Here is a 21,396-nt window from a genome sequence, read left to right as displayed (position 1 = left end):
AAACACGATAAACAACTCCTAGCGCAATAGATTACACTGGATACAAGACAGAAGGTGCCAACTCAACGAAGCAGCGTGGCGATAATTTAGAATTCCCGGGATTAATCGAGAAACAGGACTCTGTCGCAACAATGTTGCGTCGATACGTTTGCAACGTCTGCGTAACAACGTAAAACGTCATCAAATTAGAAACACGTTATGATTCTCGCTAACATTCCCCGCCCCAGATGTAGGAACGAAGAGAATACATCTTACAATTCAAAAAGAAAAAGTGAGAATCATCACAAATAAGTAATACAACTAACAATGAATTACTCATCAGCTCTCTGAATCATACAAAGCTTTGCTATTGGTCTTCTTAAAAACCCATGAGAAGTTTTGACAGTCACTTGTCTGACAGCTCCAAATTTGTCTGGTATAACTTCCATAATTCTGCCTGTCAGCCACTTCCCTCTTGGTATTGTGTTGTCAACCAGTAACACAAACACAAGATCATTGACTTTGAAATTGTCTTCCTTCTTCAACCATTTATGTCGAGCTTGTAGATTGACAAGTACTTCTCTGGACCATCTTATCCAGAATTGGTCAGCCAAATATTGTATTTGACGCCATCTTCTTCTCGCATAACAATCTTTCTTGTCAAATATTCCTGGTGGTAAATTTGCTTTATGTTTCAGCAACAATAAATGATTTGGTGAAAGTGGTTCTTCATCCAAAGGATCCATACTAATAGGTGTAAGTGGTCTTGAATTCAATTGACTTTCAACTTCACAAAATATAGTAGACAACGCTTCATCAGTAACCAATTGATCATGCAATAATGCAGTCAATATCTTTCTTGCTGATCTGATGAGTCTTTCATAGAAACCTCCAAAGTGTGAAGCTGTGGGAGGATTGAACTTGAATATGATATCACTTTGTCTGCAAAATTCTCCCATTTTACTGGAATTCCAAATTTGAATTTCTTTCTTCAATACTTTATTTCCAGCTGTAAAATTGCTCCCATTATCACATATAATGGTTGACATCTTGCCTCTTCTGGCAATGAATCTTCTTAATCCATTAATAAATGAATTGACATCCATACTATGCACAATTTCCAAATGCACTGCTCTAGTTGTTGCACAGGTTATTATCAAGCCCCATCTCTTCACAGAACTTCTTCCTTGCTTCACCAACAACGGTCCGAAGTTGTCAACTCCAACACATGTGAATGGTGGTTGATCTGGTGTCACACGCTTTTTAGGTAGGTCAGCCATAAATTGCTTACCCATCGAAGCATTTCTCTTTTTGCAAAAAATGCAATTACGAATATTTCGCTTTACAACAACAGCTCCATTGATAATCCAGAACTTCTGTCTCAGCAAATTCCATGTATGACTTGCTCCACAATGATGTGAACTTTTATGGTATTCTCTGACAATCAACTGTGTGATATGATGGTTACTTGGCAGTATTATTGGATGTTTCAAATCAAATTCTATGGGTGCGTTCTGCAATCTTCCACCCACTCTCAATATTCCTTCAATTAAAACAGGATTCAACTTTTGCATTGAAGGTGCAATTTTCAAATTTCTAAGCACACTTTTCCCTTGTACATCAGAATTTTGTAACTTTGCAATAACTTTATTCAACTCCCGATTTTGTAAATACTTTATCAGCTCATTTTCGGATCTTCTCAACTCTTCTGTTTGCAATTTACCTTTTTGAACAGTTGGTTTAGCTTGTAAATAATTTTTTGAATCTGATAATCCATGCCGTAGCTTTCTTCAACTTATACCACGAAGAATAATAGTTGATAAACTTGTCCAAAGGTTCATTCTCTGTCACTAGATTCACTAGAACGTTAATTGGCTTCTTCAGAATAAATTCCAATGGTAAATCTGGTAATTTAACTGGCATTTGTGGCCAGTTCTCTTCTTTCTGGTAGAGAAATTCTGGTCCTTGTAACCATGATTTCTTTGCAATCAATTTCTTTGCTGTCATTCCACGGGATGCATAATCCGCTGGGTTCAATTCACTTGGAACATAACGCCATTGATGTGGCTCTGAACCTTCTTCAATTTTTGCTAATCGGTTAGCTATGAAAGTAGGAAATCTTTTCGACGAATTGTAAATTGATTGGATAGTAGCTGTGCTATCACTCCAGAATATAGACTTAACATTCTTCTCAAATTTCAATTGACGTCTTAAAAACATATCCACTCGCACACAAAGCGCAGCAGCTGTAATTTCCAGCCGTGGAAGTGAACATATTGTCTTGATAGGACACAATCTTGATTTTCCAAGTAAAAATGAACAATGTATCTGACCGTTTTCATCTGTTAACCTCAAATATGAAACTGATCCATAGGCAACTTGTGATGCATCGCCAAAATGATGTAATTCTTGTGAAACAATAACCCCAAATGAATTCGGTTTAATGTATCTTGGTAATTTGACTTCTGATAATTCTGGAATTGCTTTAGTCCAGCTTTCCCATGCTATTTGTTCATTTTCTCCGATAGTTTCATCCCATCCCAATTGTTGGCGACATAACTCTTGGAATATAAGTCTTGCTTGCAATATCACAGGTGATACAATACCCATGGAATCGAATACGGAACTTAAATTTGCTAGAACTCCTCTTTTCGTATCAGGTTTTGGCTTCAGCTTTGTATTGGATCCAAAGCAATCTTCTACCACGAACCACACAACTCCCAAAACTCGTTCAACACGATTTGGGTCTAAATATACGTTTGCTTGAATTTGTGCTCTATCCTTTTCTGGAACACAAGAAATAATTTCTTCTGAATTACTCCTCCATTTGTTTAAATGAAAACCTCCACATTCAGTAAGTTCCGAGGTTTGCTTGACAATTCTCTTCCCTTCAGATATACTATCTGTTCCAAGTAGGAAGTCATCTATATATGAATTATCTTTGATATTGTCACTTATATCTGATGGAAAGTCTTTTCCAAAATCTTCTGCAGTTCTCCTTAAACAGTAATTTGCACAAAATGGACTTGATGTATTTCCAAAACAATGTACTAACATCTGATGATCGACAGGAGTTTTTGTCAAATCTCCATCAGGCCAAAATAGGAATCTCAATGCATCAACATCCCTAGGAGTTACACGAGCTTGTAAGAACATAGCTTCTATATCTGCAGTTATACCATATTTGTACATTCTGAAACGTAGCAAAACAGATAACAATCCATTTGCCATATCTGGACCTTGCAGTAATTGATCATTCAGTGATGTGTTCAAATATCTTGCGCCTGCATCAAATACCAGGCGTACTTTACCAGGTTTCTGTTCTGATGTAACGGGTTGATGAGGAAGATACCACGCTTTACGAATGGGTGCTTCAAATTCAGCAGCAGGAATTTTCCTTGCCCATCCTTTCTTTATAAATTCAGCCATGGTACTGCAATATTTGTCCCTTAAAACATCATTCTTCAACAAGCGTTTTCCCAAATTGTTGGTTCTTCTCATAACTGCATCACGATTATTAGGAAATTCAGGACATCCTGGTTTCCATGGTAACGGAGATTGGTAATGTCCATCCACCATCTTTATATTATCTTCCATCAGTTGTAATGCATACTTATCTTCTCTTGACAATGTTGGTGTGGGAGTCAATGATATATCTTTGAAATCCGTTTCCCACATATCTCGAATTTGTTGTTGAAGATCTTCACTTTTCACTTCAACATGATTAACATGTACATGAAAACTTTCATTCCCAGAAGCTTTATTAAAGGCAGGTCCGACCAGTGACCAACCAAGAATACTTCTTTTTGCAACTGGTTCATTTGTAGTACCACGTCTTTCATCTTTTACCCAGAATACTTCCGGTACATTCACGCCAATCATGAGCATCACTCTTTCATCTGGTAATTTTGGAAATTCAATACCCTCGAGATATTCATGCCTTTGTAATTCAATCCTTTTAGGTAATTTATTCGGTACTGTCGGAATTTCATCCACCGTGAGCACACGATGTAATGTCACACAACCTTCCCCTTTCAGTGGTTTAACAGTTAAGTCAAGAGCGAATCCATCTTGTTTCTGTGGATTCGGTGTGTTTACAGTAGTAATGGAATAACTCATTGGTTCACCATCCATCTCTAAAAGTTCCATCAATCTTTTATTACATAGACAAGAGGTGCTTCCCTCGTCTAGGAAACAGTATACTTCAATTTCTCTACCTTGAGGTGAGGATACTTTCACTGGAACTATATTCAAGTATACTCCAGCTGAATTTCTGGTATAGTTCGTTAAGGTTGATCCCGATGTAGCAGTTTGAGTAGCGGAACTTGTACTTTGCTCTTTTCGCTTAGTATCTGCAACATTTCGATGAAGCATTCTATGATGTCTGCCACCACATCCTCTCTCAGTACATGCAGGATTCTTACGACATTGCCGTGCCATATGACCAATGTATAAACAGTTTCTGCAAATATGAAATTCACGAATTGTAGCCTCGCGTTCACCTGCAGATTTTCCTTCAAACTCTGGACAATGAATAAGAAAATGATCTTTTGAACAGATAACACATCTGTATCTATTTCTCACAAATGTACCTTTTCTCTCGGTAGATTGTTCAGGTTTGCCATCACCACTTGTTGAAGTGGAATTTGCATAAATTCTCTTCTTTTGGGGGTGTTTAGCCTTTTCCCTCTCTTTATGAGCTCTCATAGCTTTGCCCATCGATGATTGTGCCGTAATTGCTGCTTTCTTGACAAACTTTAAAAGATGTTCAAATTTTAGTTCAATGTTTCTATTCTCATAATCTGCTGCCTCTTCTTCCCATTTATTATGGTACTTCAGGGGTAATCTACATGAAAGTTGAGCAATATTGTCAAAATTATTTAGATCTGAATATTGCTTCCAATGCGACAGCGTTAGGTAACATTCTTCCATTTTATGAGAAAGATCCAGAAGACTATCTCGATCATCTGGTTTCAACATTGGACCATGTACCAACTCTTCCATATAAGTTCTGGCAATCAACAATGGTCGTCCGTAAGCTTCTCTTAGAAGTCTCTTTGCTAAAGTCAATCCTTCTGTAGGAGGATATACAGAACATTGACGAATAAATTCTCTTGCTTTACCTTTGCAAAACTGTTGCAAGTAAGTCAATCTCAGATTGTCATCTGAAATCTTGTTCTCAATATTTATCTTGAAACTATTCATGAATCTTGTATATTCTTCATGAGAACCATGAAACGAAAGTAATTCTGGTTTAGGTAAATCTACCATGTCACGCATTGTAGATGTCATAGTAGCAAGAATTGAGCCAACATCTTGTGGTGGCATATTATGTAATTCAACAGGACTCACCAAATTGACCCGTCTCATTTCACCTTGTCTAGGTTGAGATTGTTGATTAACGGGATTCATCACTTCCTGGACCGGATCCAGGGATAATCTAACTTGTGACTCTCTAGGAGGCACCATACAATTGGTTTGACCCACTTGAGGTGTGTTTACTTCAGCCCGTGCTGCTTCACATTCTACCAATTGTGCTATCGGTGGTCCAGAATCCATTTCTTGAAACTGGACCCTTTCATTGCGATTAGAGCCTATTTCCCACACTTCCGCCTCTACACATGCGGCTTGATATTCGTGTATAGCTTGTAATCGCCTTATTTCTCTCTCTGATGCTGATTTTAATTCTTCAGCTTGCCGTTTCTTTTCTTCAGTATTTCGTTCAGCCTGTTCTAGCTCTGACAGTTGGTTCATTTTCAATTTTGCAAGTTCTCTGACAGCTATTGCCTCAGTTCTCTTGTAACTGGAACTTGTACTTTTGTAACTCGATGCTGTCCTTGGAGATCGAGGTCTTGACATATTAGATGATTTTCTACTAGCTATAGATTGTGGTTTTGATGGAGGATTCTCAACGATTTGTGTGCTTTCTTGTCTGGAAAGCCACTCTTCAACATGTGCTTTGAACTCTTCATATCCATAACTTTCTCTCTGGAAAGATTCTTTAGCTACTCTTTGAGCCTCTTCATTTACTGGCAGTTCTGCAACATGTATTTCATAAGCTTTAGAATACTCCACAAACATTGCATCCATTCCTTTCACTTGTGATTGTAGAATCTCCTTATTTTTTGGATTCAACATCAATTCTTCTGCTGATCTATACTGACCATTCAGATCAGCCAATAAACGGTCCAGTTCTTCCTGTGAAACTGGTTTTGCAGCCATTTCTACTTTTACAGTTTTAAGTGACTTTCTTCACTCAATCTAGGATCAATTGAAAAGTTTGATATCTTTCAATTGCTGCTTACAATACTCTGGTTTGATTTCGAAATAGAAAACTTCAGTTTTCCTTCATTCGAAAACTTTAATGTTGCGCTCGATTCTATGTAGCCTGGCTACTTCTCACGCACATTAAGAGATTGGAGACTTCAAAAACGCGTCCCAATACCCCAGTCCTGACCCCAAACCTATATCGGTTAATTGTTACAACTAGTCCGTGCTTTCAAGCAATTAAAGTCTGTAAACAGCGGTTGAAGTGCCGCCAGATTCTTCTGTGCCTTTCAAATGCCGCCCCAATATAATTCAACTTGAAATCGGTGAATATCTTTAATAACAATCAACAGACACTTCAAATCAAATCTCGAAACATGAATCAGGAAAATAGAACTTGCCGGGTACCGGAAACGGAACGTTGTTAATGGAACGTAACGTAAATCTTGATACCGGGTATGAGGAACGTTGTTAATGGAACGTTGTTAATGGAACGCAAAGGAACGTTGTTAATGGAACGGTTTTCTGCCAAAATAATAGATAAAACTAAATAGCTTATATGGCACAATTAATCAAATATAACAGCATTACCATTTTTACAAGCAATAACAATTCACATCAATTAGCAGATAACCATATGTCACAATTATGTACAGATTAAATCACATAGGATAAAATAGTATTCACAATACTAAATTACAGAATAAATCATACAAGATAAAACAATATTTACATACCGAATGTTTAGGATCTCCAGGCGACTCAATTCAACAAATTATAATCCAAAGTAAATACAACTTCTTACAGCGCAAAATCACAAGAAAAATACGAATTTAAATACCAGAGAGACTGTTTTTTTTGTGTTTTTGTTAAATAATAAAATCTACTTGGCACAAATTGTACGTTTTCCATGTTTTTGCATTTATGACTCAAACCCATAGTAGTATATATTTACGCTCAAACAACAGTTAACATTTCATTTCTTTCTTTGATTATATGATAAAATTATTTACACGAGTTTGCGAAAATCACGCCGCACAATCATCACTCTTTGACGTCTTTCTTGTTTCACATGCTTCTTTTGCATCAATTTTCAAATTCTCGACGTTATGGTGTCCCGAAATGGTTCAACAGAAAGTCGGCAACCCAACGTAGGAGTACACTTGCACTTATAATTGACCTGCGGAGGTTCAAAACCGTAGTGAACGCCTGCCTACGTAACTGCCACCTAAGTACATGCATCTCGAGCATGAACTGCTCAATTTACCAAAACACCAAGCACATTGAAAGCACTGTTTGGTCATATCAGGTCGATAAATATTAGGACACCTATTTTATTCTCTGGTCTAAGTTGTGAATGTGTACATTCGTTTTAAATCCATCATTGTTGAGCAACCTATTGGGAGAAATTGTGATGCGTCATCTACCCAGCATCTACTGTGGTCAATTCGAAGAACCCAAGCTATCACTGATGAAAAGCAGATTGTATGAACATGACAACATATGGTCTATTATTGGGTCCAAGTATAAGGAAATATTTCAACTTTTCAGTTATATACGAAAGGATATATATTATCACTGTTAAGATCGTCAACAGAATTTGACCAGGTAGGCATATCTCAAATGTATTTGAAAAATATAACTAACATAGTGGTTAAAGATCAAGGTATGCGGCAATGGTGAAGAATACGATTTGAAATGACCCGGAAAATAACCTGTAAAAAAACAGCAGACCAACATCATAGCAAATAAATTAGCTTCCCAGTATGGATAAGCAAAGAAAATTGATAGACAGTTGCATAAACATTAGTATGTAATTATTATTATACACCATACTAAATATCTGTGAACGAAAGTCAATCTTTATACAAATGAAAAGACTATTTATGGAAGAAACTATATACTTGTCTTAAGGTACAGTTTCCCAGCCTAAAAAACAGTAGTACAGTAATTGCAGGTATCTGTACAATCAAATACAAACAAATTTTACCTCTCCGTGAAGAAAATCCATTTCAATTGTCTAAACCAGGGGTGTGCAACCTTTAATACAGGAGGGCCAGATACAACTAACCTGATGACATGTGCCGCTTCTTTATTTAACACAGGCGTTCTAGTGGCATAAAAATTTGGGGCATTGTAACGTCATAGGCATAGATAACAATTGGACTCATCTAGTGTTTGTAATGCAGAGGTTGGAATTATTCACACCTATCAGGTTGAACTAAAATAAAAACTCGCTTCGCGGGCGCACGCGATTCAAGATTGGCGCTACTCCGCGGGCCGCATATTTTTTTCTATGGGACGCATTTGGCCCACAGTTTGCACACTCCCAGTCTAAACTCATCAGAATACCAGATAGACTACACTAAAACGGAAGGTTTTTTTTTTCAATTTGGCATAGTACTCAATTTTAAATTCGAGTTCCATTTATATTTCGTGTACTGGCGAGTCCATCTATGAATGATTGTATTTTTTAACTCACTTTTCCATGAACACAATAAAGAAATTAAGTGCGAATAAAGTTCCAGAAGTCAATGGTCAAAGCAGTAAGTTTTTACAAGTAAACAAAATCAATCTTTACTAAATCAGTAAAAAACAAAAGCACACACAAAAATAAAGTGAAGAATTCAGTCAATGTTTCACACTATTTGATAATCTTCATGAAAATATTTTTACTTCATATTGACTGGTTTTCAGCAAAAATGCTCTTCCACTCATTACAAAGTTGTATTCAACATCTTTGAAAACAATTGAATTTTTCAGATTTTGTCACCAAAACCTAGTAATCCCTTTAAAATCTGGCTTGGTTTAAGAAACTTGACAAAGCAATTTAAAGGCAAAACAAGCATTGGAGACTATTTATCCAAATAAAAGCCCGGGATGATATTCTTCAACATTTACTCATGCCGCACAGAAATCAATATGACCCATCAAACATATAGAAAAACAAAAACATTAACTGAATGATATACGATTAGGTGGACAAGCTACAGATTGAACTAAGAAAGTGATAGAGAAAAAAGCTGGCTACAATAAATTTCTTTTTAATATGTCTGCGTAATTTAATATTAGTGCATGTCAAAATAACAATAGTTTTTTCCATTTCATGAAATATCCTGTGTTAAAAACCTTCAAGTACACATCTTAAAATTTTTTACATTTCAGCTCACTCATATCAAGCGAAAAAATTAAGTTGTGCTGTCCAACATTTTGACTGCATGAACCATTATGCTCGATGAAAGTCGAGTTTGACCATGCCGCATCATATATATATATATACTTATTCTTCGAGTGAAACTCTCAACCTTCTACGCCAAAAGATTGCGTAAACTCTCGTAGTTGTTTCATGTCATCCTCACTTACGGTGGGTCTCACATTAGCGATAGCAGATAACATATCTTGCATGCATACTTTGGGTTCACACATCTTGTCTCCCGGTACATCACTCCATGACATTTCTATCGCTCCATTCTCTCCAGGTGAGCATGGAACCAGAAGATCATCTACAATAATATTGGCATCATCCTGCGATGGGCCCCTTATTCTTTTGAAGTGAGTTGCTTGCTGGATTTTCCTTATCGGATTCAGAAGGGCTTCTCGTACAACAATACTGATATCTGCACCAGAATAACCTTTTGTTTGTTCCGCTAAATACTTGAAATCTTTATCAGTTAATGTGGTTAGAGTATCCCCCAAATGGAGTTTGAACATGGTAAGGCGGGCAGGTGCTTCTGGTAAAGGGATGTAGATTCTTTTTTCAAATCGACGGCGAATAGCAGAGTCCAAAGTCCAGGGGATGTTAGTCGCACCAAGAACAAGAACATCAGAGTTATCCACTCCAACGCCTTGCATTTGCACAAGAAACTCTGTCTTGATCCTCCGAGCTGCCTCACTTTCATTTTCGCTTCGGGAACCACATAATGAATCAACTTCATCTATGAATATAATCGAAGGTTTGTTTTCTCGTGCCAATTGAAACAATGCCTTTACCAACTTTTCACTTTCTCCCAGCCATTTTGATACAAGATCAGAAGAAGACACTGATAAAAATGTAGAATTATTAGCTTCAGTAGCTACAGCCTTTGCAAGATATGATTTACCAGTACCAGGAGGACCAAACAATAATATACCTCTCCATGGTGTACGCTTGCCCTTGAAAAGGTGGGGGAATTTAATCGGCATTATAACAGCCTCCTTGAGTGATTCCTTAGCTTGTTGTAATCCAGCTACATCAGACCATTTGATATCTGGCTTTTCTACCACAATCGCTCCACCTAGTTGGTTTTGGAATTTCTTTTTTTCACTGTCATCATCATCATCAGAATTGTTTCCACCCTGTGCCTTTTCTGGTTTCTTATTCGTAGAAGCCTGGTCTTTCGCAGCTAGATATTTTTTCAACTTTTCTGCTCTCTCCAAATACTGTGAACACTTTGACCGCACACTTTGTTTTGCTTTATCATTTGCTGCCTCATACTTGAGAACATGCAAAAAATATTCCACAGCTGACTCATAAAGTCTTAATGCTTCTTCAAAGTTTCCTGCCTTATCTTCAAGTGTTGCTTTGTTAACAAGTTCTATCGCTTTTTCCAATGTTCCCGGCATCAGGATGATTAAATGAAAATATATTCTTAGATTAACAATAATTTACTGATAAAAAAATTTATATTCATATGTTTGTAGTTCGGGGGAAGACAAAGATATTACACAGCAGAATCTATAAAGTCACCTCAAGGAGAGTATGATGTAAAATAAAGTGAGAAGCACATAAAGTTTTGTTGACTATAACTAAACTACATGATATAACATTGCAAGATATGACATATTTGAAAGAAATGAATAAGACACTAATACAATCTGAAATTAAAATACTAGTTTTTTCAATACATAGTAGGAAGAATTTTCTCAAAATCAGTCATCCTTCGAAAGCATATTTTATCAAGCATGAACCAGTAATATCATGGATATATAGTAAGTAGAAACGCGTATTACAAACAATAGGTTTCAAATTTACAGAAATTTGGATTCAAAGAGAGAAATGGGTATTACGTTTAAGCATTATTCGATATTTTGAGTAAACTTGTTTTTGAAGGTTTGAAAAATTAATAGTAGTTTAAATCTATCCATGAAGATATGAACTTGCAATTAAGCTTAAGATCTGACAAAAGGTCACTACAAAGTACAAAAAAATCTCTAGCAATGTGTTGGAAATCTGTCCACCTTATAGTCTTAAATGAATGAATGCTGATAATTTTTGCTCTAACTAAAGAGTGCATTTTATCAGTACTTTTTGTGTAATTATCAGTATTACAGAATCCAGAATGACTTTTTAAATGGCTCAAAACTTGTGATTTGCTGTTCCGGCTTCCCTCACCATCAAGTCCATGCTTCCGAAAACTGGAAAACAAATACGGTATTTCCCAGCAAATAAGTCTACCCGGCAAATAAGACGATTCCCGTTTTTACACCTGGAAAAATGGGTTTTTGCACATAACCTGCCAATAAGACGGGTAGTAGAATCACATCAACATCGGAATCTCAAATTACCATGCAAAGGCTTTTGAGCGGTCGGCGCATTTGCGCATAGGTTAAAATAGCCTATAATGACTTTTTCTTATAGCGTAATATTCAATCCATAACAACTACGGGAATTCAAACTGCTTTTCAATTTTAATCTAATTGTGTTCAACGTAACTCGCGGTTGCGTCCACCATATAAGAACATTGCCGATCTAAAGTAACACAGCAATCTGAGGACATAACAATGTGAGATAAACTACCTTATTATATTTAGTTTTTATAAATGAATATACATATAAAGTGTATATATGAAACACAAAACGAAACGTGTTGCTTCATTGATTTAATTGGGATCAATTTAATCCTGTAATTTGCGATTGGGACAATATAAATAGGACGGTATCACTGCTCCAAATCACCAACGCAATTCGTGGACATAAACATGTACGATTATATGTTGTTTTGATTCGTATTTTTGCAATTCAAAAACATATCTGAGCTGTTGCTGCAACAATTCCGCTTTATCGCAATGCTGCCACTCATTATTTTGAGTATTTCACGGTAGGAAAAAACAATAATATCCCACCGAGTAAATTTATGTTAAAAAATGAATTAAATACACTTCACATCACGGTATTATACATATATCATAGTCGCGCCAGGGGATTCTATCGCCGAAGGTATTCTATGGCCCGAATTGAATAATAAGGCGACTCCAAAAAAAAAAAACTACCGTATCATACTCGCCTAATAAACCCCCCCCCCCCAAAATCAGGCCAAAAATTTTGTCTAGAAAAGCGACTCATTCGCCGGAAATGCGGTACCGTAACTGGCTAACTAATCCCATACCGGTACGGTATCCAACGTGGACTGGTACCCGGATTGCCAGATGAGAAGCCATGGTTCAGCATATGATTAAGCCGTCTTATCGACTTTCCTCTCCTAAATATGTAAATCCTATCTATTAACACAACAAATCTTTCTATGACTGTATGACAACAATCTATCAATTTTATTTCCTCTTTCTGTTTTTGTTCCGTTGTTCAGGCTGTTAGGTACAACCTGCTATTAAACTAGGAATTACTGAATACAGGCACGGTAGTCCAATACAGTATCCTGGGACCGGTACTGCACCAAATGAATAAATACCGAAATAGTTACCAAGATTCGGAGATTGCAGAAGAGATGGAAAAGTAGGTAAACTATTGCTGTATTGGCATTGCCAGCACAAGGCTAGCATCAAACTCAGTTGTTTTTATCATACAATCCACAGTCTGTTTTGCTAATCAGAGTAGCGATAAACTTGTACTTACTCATAAAGTGACGCTAAGTAATAAAAAAAATATTTAAAGATGAACAGCCCTGTCGTTCCTTCCCAATTTCTCTGTGACAATTACAGACACACAGAGTTAGTGTAAGCCGTACAATACTGGAGATGTGACGTCACCGAGCTCACGTGATATATCATACAGATATCTATCATTGGGTTTGGGCATTGTTTGTTTTTGTCATACTCTCATGACCTGTCTACCTTACTGATTTTCCTGCGCAGCCCGGCTTGTAATATATCAACATCCGCGTATTATATTTTGTCTTTGAAGATTCGTTTTAGTAATGAAATAGTAGGTATTGCTCTCCACAAAACGAAGCCCATTTGCTAAACTGGTAGTGCCACTCCTTGTTCACTTAGGATAGGATAGGATTTACATATTTATCCCGAGAGAAAGGAAAGCCGATAAGACGGCTTAATCATATGGCGAACCACGGCCTCTCGTTCGGTTACCATTCCATGTCGGGTATGGAATCAGTTAGTCATTTGTTTTCGGAAGCATGGACTTGATGGTAGAGGAAGCCGTAACCGACCAGCGATTACGTGAACCACCCTATTGGCAGCGAGGAGTAAAGCAATCCTCTCGCACACAACCATCCCCGCATGAAATTCGAACCTGCGAACCCACGCAGAGTAATCAGAGGCGCAGTGGCAGGCGTATGCCTAACGCTTAGCACGATGAGCCACACCGCCGCGCCACCTAACCGTCTCTCACTGGATTGAGTGTTTACGGTTCTATTACATTTAAACCCACGTACATTTGAAACTCCTAATTTGAACCCACGACAACCTTACGGACATTTGAACCTATATTAACCCAAACCCATGGATTTTAGCACCCTCATATAGATTGAACCCGCGGATATTCGGGTGCAAATGTATGGTCACCAGTGTCAATGTATGGGTACAAATGTACCGTCACCAGTGTTTACACTACGCCGTCGTCGGATTTTTGGGGAGAGAGATGTCGCATTGTTACCCTCAGATTGTCACCGCTATTGTTCATTACTACCCTTGTTGGTCACAGAGCTAACCTCCGCAACTTTCCCCAACTGTCTGCTTTTAGTCTCGTGGTTCGCCACAAAGCTAACTTACTTCTGTTCTCTCCCATGCTTATCTTTCCTTCGACTGTCTACTGGGAATCAACAATTTTACAGAGAACTAGCCTGTCCCTTGCTACTTCATCTGGATCTATCTATACAAAACTACGCTTATCCACCCTCGGTTTATTGCGACCGTTTTACTACCATCGCTGGCTTTTCAAAATAGCAGCCCGCCAGTTTCTTTTTTCCCATGACCACCCTACGCGCACTGATCTCCGCTACAACTCGCGAACTCGGTCTCCCTTTTGCCCTTGGGATTTGAACACACCCTCATACCTGGCCGGATGCCTTACCATGTCTCAAAAAGTAAATTTCTGTATCATACACAGCAATTTTCGTAGCTTTAAACGGTTTGTATACCCTCAAGACCAAGGGTGCACAACCTTTCCGCTACTGGCGGTCACATTGCAACACTTTGACTCAACTGACGGCCGCCGTCACGATACACGAACTGTATTCGACAAGCTATTTTCCACAAATACCTATATTGCGATAATATTAATATAATATACTCGGGAATCTTTTTCGTTCCTATAATTAAGAATAAAACGAATATTTTTATCCAATTTATTCAATACAAGTTTTCAAACACATAAATTAATGACTTCCCTGGTCTTGCATCTTTGCAGATAAACGTGCGAAGTCAGGGAGCTCATCCGATATCATCGAATTCCTTCTAAATCGAATTCCTTCAACAGCTCATCAAAACGCCAGAGAAACGAGCGATTGGAATTTCTTCGGAGCATATTTCTTTGTTACCAGTCAAAATGCAAAAAAAAAATGTCCTGACTGAGATGGCTTTTGAGGAGATATCATTCCTCACGTAAATATTATAATTTTATGTACAGAAGACATACTGTTGTGTTTTTTCCTTGTAAGCATTTATTCAGATTCAGTAGTTGAGGTGAGTTAGTAAATCCACCAACAACGCCAAAGAGGCGAGTAAGTCTTTGTTTAGCAAAGGACTGGTTTTGTTTTGAAGGGAGTATAATTCCACTATTTTATTTCGCAACTGTAGAACACGACAAGATGTTTCCCCCTGAGATAACTTGGTGCTGGTATGCGGGTCGGTCTGAATGTGCAAAAAGTGACTTGCAACATGCACAATAAGCAAAGAAATCATAATTTGGAATGTTCAAAAAGCTAAATTTACCTTTATTTGCATTACATAACATGGTAGTACAGTGCGAAAAGAATTGCAGGAAAGAAATGATACACTGTGAACCAAAAATAATTCGAAATTTTACAAGGTTTAAGAATGAGGTATATTTACAATATAACCTTTAAACGACGAGCTTTCCTCTGCATAAACGCCAGAATAACTTTTTCTGTTGGAACTTCAAGTTTCCCGATGTATCAGAAGCAGGGCTAAACCATTCAGCCGGGTTTCCATGGTGGTGTTCCGCAAATATGTTTTCAAACCACGTAGCTGTGAAAACGATCTTTTGGCAGATGCAGTTGTGACCAGAAGTGTGGAAATAATTTGCACTGGTCATTACTCTGATTTCGGTGAAAATTACCGCAAATTTCGTCTGTGCGTTATCCAACATGTGGTGTAAAACTGCCTTAACGTCGTTAAGCATTTGACAGCAGCCTATGATGTCGAGATCTTTTGACTGCAGAATAACTGACAGTCGATGTGTAATGCCAAGTATGCTGTCCAGTATACGTAAATGACAAATGAAATCTGCGTTCATTATCCTGTATCTGAATTTATCTCCTTTATCAGTGACAACTCTGTCTCTGCATTCTTCTATCTGGTCCAAAGAATAAACGACAGCAGAATATAATTCGCAGAATACTGTGATTGACTCATGTCTTTCCACCCATCTGGTTTCGCAAAGTGTTATCAAACGTGTGTGTCGACTTTGTGGAAGAAGTGCTATAATAGCATTCTTTAGAATTCCTGTGCGTTTGGGACTATTAGAGAAAAATTAACGACGTCTCTTATACTCCGCACTGTTCGTTTCAATCCTTCGCCTCCACATGCGTGAGGTAGCACCAGGTTCAACGAGTGCGAGCAGCAGTGAGTGTAACACGCTTTTGGGTAGGCTGCTTGGACAACGGCCTGCACTCCACAAAAACAGCCTGACATGTTGGCGGCGCCGTCATATCCCTGGCCTACGATGTTACGCAGCCCAAGCCCCAGCTTGTAAGCGTCGACGACATCAGCAATTCTGCAAGAGATTGGCCGGACAAATGACGGCTTCGACGAATCCGAGAAAATCATCTCGAAGGTTGCAGACACCGTGCTGATTCTGAACATATCTCACACAGATGGAAAATTGTTCAATACGCCCTATATCACTCGTTTCATCAGTATGCACGGCTAAATACTTGCTTTTATTGATCTTCTTAACGAGGGTCTCTCGGATCATTTCGCCGCACAGTGCGATGATCTCATTTTGAATCTGTGGGCTCGTGTTCAAGGCATTTAGAGAGGCATTCTGAACATAATTCAATAACTCTTAATCGCCGGGGAAATTCTAAATCGCAATAGCGCACGGAAATTTCCTTCGTTAATTTCGGTTTCAAAATTTGTCGGATTCGACAAAACTCCATGGTCTATGTGACCTCTTAGAGCTATGTTTTGACGTCCGCAGAATTAGACAACGTTGATTATTGGTGTGAGTGCCCGTCTGTTCCCATCCGCTTGCTGAGCTCTTGCAGAGTTCATTTGTTCGACGACATTTCCGATAGTGTGAGTTTTACAAATATTTTCGGCATGTAATTGTGCTGTGATATGGTAAGTTCTACTGACGTGCTTCGATAATTCCTCAAGTACATTTTTCAAGTTTTGCATAGGCTCGTTGATAAGCTTCAACAATTTTGACCCTCCGCCTGCATCGGGGGCCAAGATCAGGCACGATTTGCAGAAAGCGCCATTTTTGTTCGGTAGGCTTGCACGTAATTGACAAAAATCAATTCCGTAATGACGGCCAAATCGATTACGTAATGACCCCGTAATTGCGATATTTTTTTCAAACATTTAAACCTATCATAACAACCAATTTAATCCACTCCTATTCCAAATGGGACATCGAAGTTTGGTTTTTATATTCCCGGCAGTACTACACGCCGGCGACAGATGGTAAAGACAAATATCAAGGAGTGAATTCAAAATAATTTTATTCTGATTTTTATCTTTTGTATTAGCTTTGATTTTTTTTTAACCACTTTATCACCAAATTTTATGCGATCAAATTTATCATTACCAACACTGGTAATATATTTAAGAAACGATAGTTCACTTTTTTAAAATCGTATTAACGTATTAATACGACTTTCGTATTAAATAAAAATTCCGGGTTGCTAATTTATTAATCAACTACAAGCGTATTCTCTCGTTTTATTATACTTTCGCTTGCCTCGCGACGAAGACTTGTTATTTCACCTTTTTTTACAATATCCGACTTTACTACTTAGTTAGCATTTTATAATAATTATTGATGCCGACTTATTGACGATATTCCGAATGCCATGCTTCATTTTACATTAAATCATTTCGCGGCCTAAATGTTATAACATTATTTACGATAAATTTAGATCAAATATTAATTATTTGCGCATTATTTAAAATACCGTACTTATATGACATGCCTTCTCCGAAAATACAAAGTTATATCAAAAAAGTAAAACAAAAGTAAAAGTAACTGATTATAGAATCGGGAAAGCGAACAAAACCTAGAGTATAAGGTTTGAAACGTATAGATTTTAGATGGAAAGGTATTGATAAAAGAAGTAGTACGTGTTCGCTCACCCAAAAGTAAAAAAAAACTAATGAAGGCACGCACGCACACACACACACACACAATCATCGAGACATGATACTGTCGGAAGCGAAAAAAGCGAGACTTAAAAGTAAAAAGGAAGGAAAATATACGAACAAGTGAAAAAAAAAAATGAATGAATAAATGAAGCTATCGATTTCTGTTTTTTACTCATTTTCAGAAGACACCACTTCGCGCTATGCTGCTTCTAACGTCAATCTGTCTTACTGATGCCGTTAGCCGTAATGGTACTCGCGAAACACCGCTTGTGGTCTAACGTAGAAGAGTCGTGATTTATTCAGTCCGCATTATCCTTTGTAGCACTTTTTCCTGTCGAATCCTGACATATTCAGTCTGGATTTCTAAAAACATTCTTCTGTGTCATACCTTGCAACTTTTCGTGGCTTGGAACGCTTTTTAGAGCATCAATTTCCTTGAAAACTCGCGTTTTCCGGCCGCCGTCCAGATCACCTGGTAATTAGAAATTTCAGAACCCCCCATTAAAAAATTCCTGGCTACGCCCCTGATTTGTGCGAATATACGTTTACCAATCATAGCGGGTGCGCCATCCGTGGAAATGCCATGAAGATATTTCAGGTTAAATCCGGAACGAATACAAGCATTCTTAACTGCAATAAATATGTCTTCTCCTCGAGTGTACATATCAAATTGATCGGAAAGACAGCGAACGAATATTAGGAGTTGTGCCGAGTCACCAATATCTGTTGACTGCCAGCGCAAAAAACTTCCTTAGGCTAACTCGTGACTAGAGATGTAACGATATCACTTTTGTTGCCGATACCGATCCGACACCAGCTTAAAACGCCGATACCGATACGCCGATACTACAAAAAGGCCCCTATTACCGATACCGATACTATGTAATTATTACTTAATTAGGTGTGCTGTATAGGGCAGACGGGTTAAAACAATGGTCTTTGAGCGTTGTTCATAGTACACATTATTTCAGATCGAAAAAAAGATATATCACATAATATGAAATTAATGTTTAGTGTTTGCTTTAACTGATTAAGATACATTGTACAGTAACGCTAGTAATCTCGGTGTTCAACTAGAAAACTCATAAGCCCAGCTGTCCAATTTGAATTTATTGTTAATATCGCGACCTTCGAATATCGTTATTCGTGTTTAAAAGAATATCGAATATCACCCACACATTCTAGCGCCGCCGTCCTACGTTCAAATTAAAAGCATTTTACAAATATTTTAATTCGTGACTAATCTTAATCGTCGACGCAATAAGTCAAAGCCAACATGGAAAAATATCAATCAGCACCGACAAAAAGAAGGCCTACCTATAACCTTCGATGATGTTTTTTTACTTTACTATTTTATAATATTTTACAGTTGCTATCATATATTTTGAGACAGTCTAGGGCTAGGCGGTCATGTCAATATATCTATAAAGTAATTGTGTAGTTGAACGAAATTAAAATTAATACCTGCGTAGAGGGATAATTGTGTCGGAATTTAGTTTATCGATGTCGACGGACGGACGGAAAATGTCAATATAAAAAGTTGACAGCGAAAATAGCCAAATTGGTTGAGCTAGTTTGGCTGATAAATAGCTAAAAACACGTGAATCCTATTTTCTTGCGGGGGTGGGGACATGTATGAGTCATAGCTCACGATCTCTCCAGACAAAAAATAAATTAAAAAGTGGTATTCCAATTTCCAACTTATCTTTTAAAACATTCTGGACCATATCAAAAAGATAAATATATTGGAAATATCGGCCTTAATCTAACCGATACCGAAAAAATGGCCGATCTGCCGATACCGATACATCGGTACATCTCTACTCGTGACATCGTTGAAACGCAGCATAGGCTAGGTTCTGTGCACGTTGCACATTGTATGGTCACAATGGATCACCATGACTCTCTATGACGTCACAATCTATTCTAAATGAGACGAAACCTTTGCAGTAATGAACAACAATGCAAAATGTGAAACCCCGATTCGTATTCATAAACACGCCCAACGTACACGGCCGCGGCTGTTGAAACCCGGACCCGCTAGCTGTTACGGTCTGACAATTATAAATTTCAGATTCTTTGGAAATACCCGGCTTCTTCGAGAATGCCCGGCTACGCCCTAGACCAGTGGTCGGCAACCACCGGGCCGCGGCCCATCGCCGGTCCGCGGAAAGGTTACTGCCGGTCCGCAGAGAGGTGACACAAAAATGGACAAGGCCGTAATAAAACCTCTACAATCTAACCACAAACCCTACGACTAAAAAACAGCACCCAACAGTAAACCAGACAAACACAACACCAGGGGTCGGAAAAAATTCGGCCCGCGAGCTAATTTGTTGCTGCCCTCGAACGACCCGACATTTGATAAATAAAACAAAAGTTAATCATAAATTTATTATTGTCTCTACACGGGTATATGTGGTGACAAGTGCTGCTGTACGGCGCTTCCTATGTAACAAGTAGCGTCAGTTGTATGTCGTTCGAGTTCATTTTGATTTCTAAAACTTGAAAATGTCTGGAAAACGGAGCGACGCGGGTCGAACATTCCAAAGCGCTTGAACGGAAAAATATTTTTCTTTCTTGCGCATTCCAAACCGGTTTGCTCGATATGCCCAGTCAGCATCGCAGCTGTTTAGGGTTTTAATGTTAAACTCGTTACGAAAAAAGTCGTCGAAAATTCGACCCCGGGACCCGGTACTGCGCCTCAGCTCATTTGTGCCACAGTGCAAAACGTGTAATGTGCACGTTCGGAAGAACATAATTATGGCCTCGAGCAGCTTTATCTAAAATGCATTACACTTAGATTAAATTTCGTACTCGCTTGTCAGATCATCATTTGGACGACGGGTTGCTATAAAAATATCATCTTTCACATTGATAATAAGTACATAAAAACAATGTATCGTTGGATAATAAAAAAAAAACGCCACATATACATCTCATTGGGACAGGCTTTCAACACAGTAATAGAAAGGTAGCAATGCAAATGCGTCATAATTTGAAGTTTAATTATGGTAGCGATTGTTCGAAGGCGGAAATATTGCGGCCCGCGCGCTACCAGAAATGTTTATATTTGGCCCGCAAGTACATGAAGTTTGCCGACCAATGCATAAAACTATTGAGCAACATGTCTGATTTCATAAACAATTGCCATGTCAGTATGTCGCAATAATGCTGGGTCAATTGTTTTCTCTATGCCCGTATAAAAATGTCTCTCATCAGCCCGACTAAGATATCCCCAACAAAACGATACAGGCATTGGTAACTTTCCCAAAATCTTAATGTGAGGCCTGGTTTTCGATATTGATAACTACAAAAACAAAATATTGAAATAGGCTGGAAGTAAGAAACACGTTACGTGTGTCAATGTCGACCATATCTCGAATATGGGAGCAGTTAATGGCCGTCAGACAAATACAGACATCACATTAA

General features: G+C 38.1%; 3 protein-coding genes and 1 pseudogene across 3 annotated transcripts; all 4 read right to left on the bottom strand.

The window, feature by feature from the left end:
• Window positions 1–311: 311 nt before the first annotated feature.
• On the bottom strand, window positions 312–1,553 carry LOC144427403 (uncharacterized). Its single transcript, XM_078116586.1, has one exon. It carries the CDS (start codon window positions 1,551–1,553, stop codon window positions 312–314), a length of 1,242 nt encoding a protein of 413 aa, XP_077972712.1.
• Window positions 1,554–1,719: 166 nt separating this feature from the next.
• Window positions 1,720–6,201, bottom strand: LOC144427402 (uncharacterized). The gene has a single exon (XM_078116585.1). It carries the CDS (start codon window positions 6,199–6,201, stop codon window positions 1,720–1,722), a length of 4,482 nt encoding a protein of 1,493 aa, XP_077972711.1.
• A 1,589-nt stretch (window positions 6,202–7,790) lies between these two features.
• Window positions 7,791–10,911, bottom strand: LOC120339099 (vacuolar protein sorting-associated protein 4B-like). The gene has a single exon (XM_039407166.2). The coding sequence runs from the start codon at window positions 10,846–10,848 to the stop codon at window positions 9,547–9,549; it is 1,302 nt and encodes a 433-aa protein (XP_039263100.2). The 5' UTR covers window positions 10,849–10,911; the 3' UTR covers window positions 7,791–9,546.
• A 3,926-nt stretch (window positions 10,912–14,837) lies between these two features.
• Window positions 14,838–16,899, bottom strand: LOC144427168 (uncharacterized; annotated as a pseudogene).
• Between the last annotated feature and the right edge of the window lie 4,497 nt (window positions 16,900–21,396).

This window comes from Styela clava, chromosome 9 (genome assembly GCF_964204865.1).
Source record: "Styela clava chromosome 9, kaStyClav1.hap1.2, whole genome shotgun sequence".
Classification (NCBI taxonomy): Eukaryota; Metazoa; Chordata; class Ascidiacea; order Stolidobranchia; family Styelidae; genus Styela; species Styela clava.
The sequence above is the reverse complement of the archived record's forward strand: the minus strand, read 5'-3'. Positions and strand labels throughout refer to the sequence as shown.

Excerpts from the sequence above, each read along its gene's own strand:
- LOC144427403 (XM_078116586.1), bottom strand. The coding sequence starts at position 1,553 with ATGCAAAAGTTGAATCCTGTTTTAATTGAAGGAATATTGAGAGTGGGT.
- LOC144427402 (XM_078116585.1), bottom strand. The coding sequence starts at position 6,201 with ATGGCTGCAAAACCAGTTTCACAGGAAGAACTGGACCGTTTATTGGCT.
- LOC120339099 (XM_039407166.2), bottom strand. The coding sequence starts at position 10,848 with ATGCCGGGAACATTGGAAAAAGCGATAGAACTTGTTAACAAAGCAACA.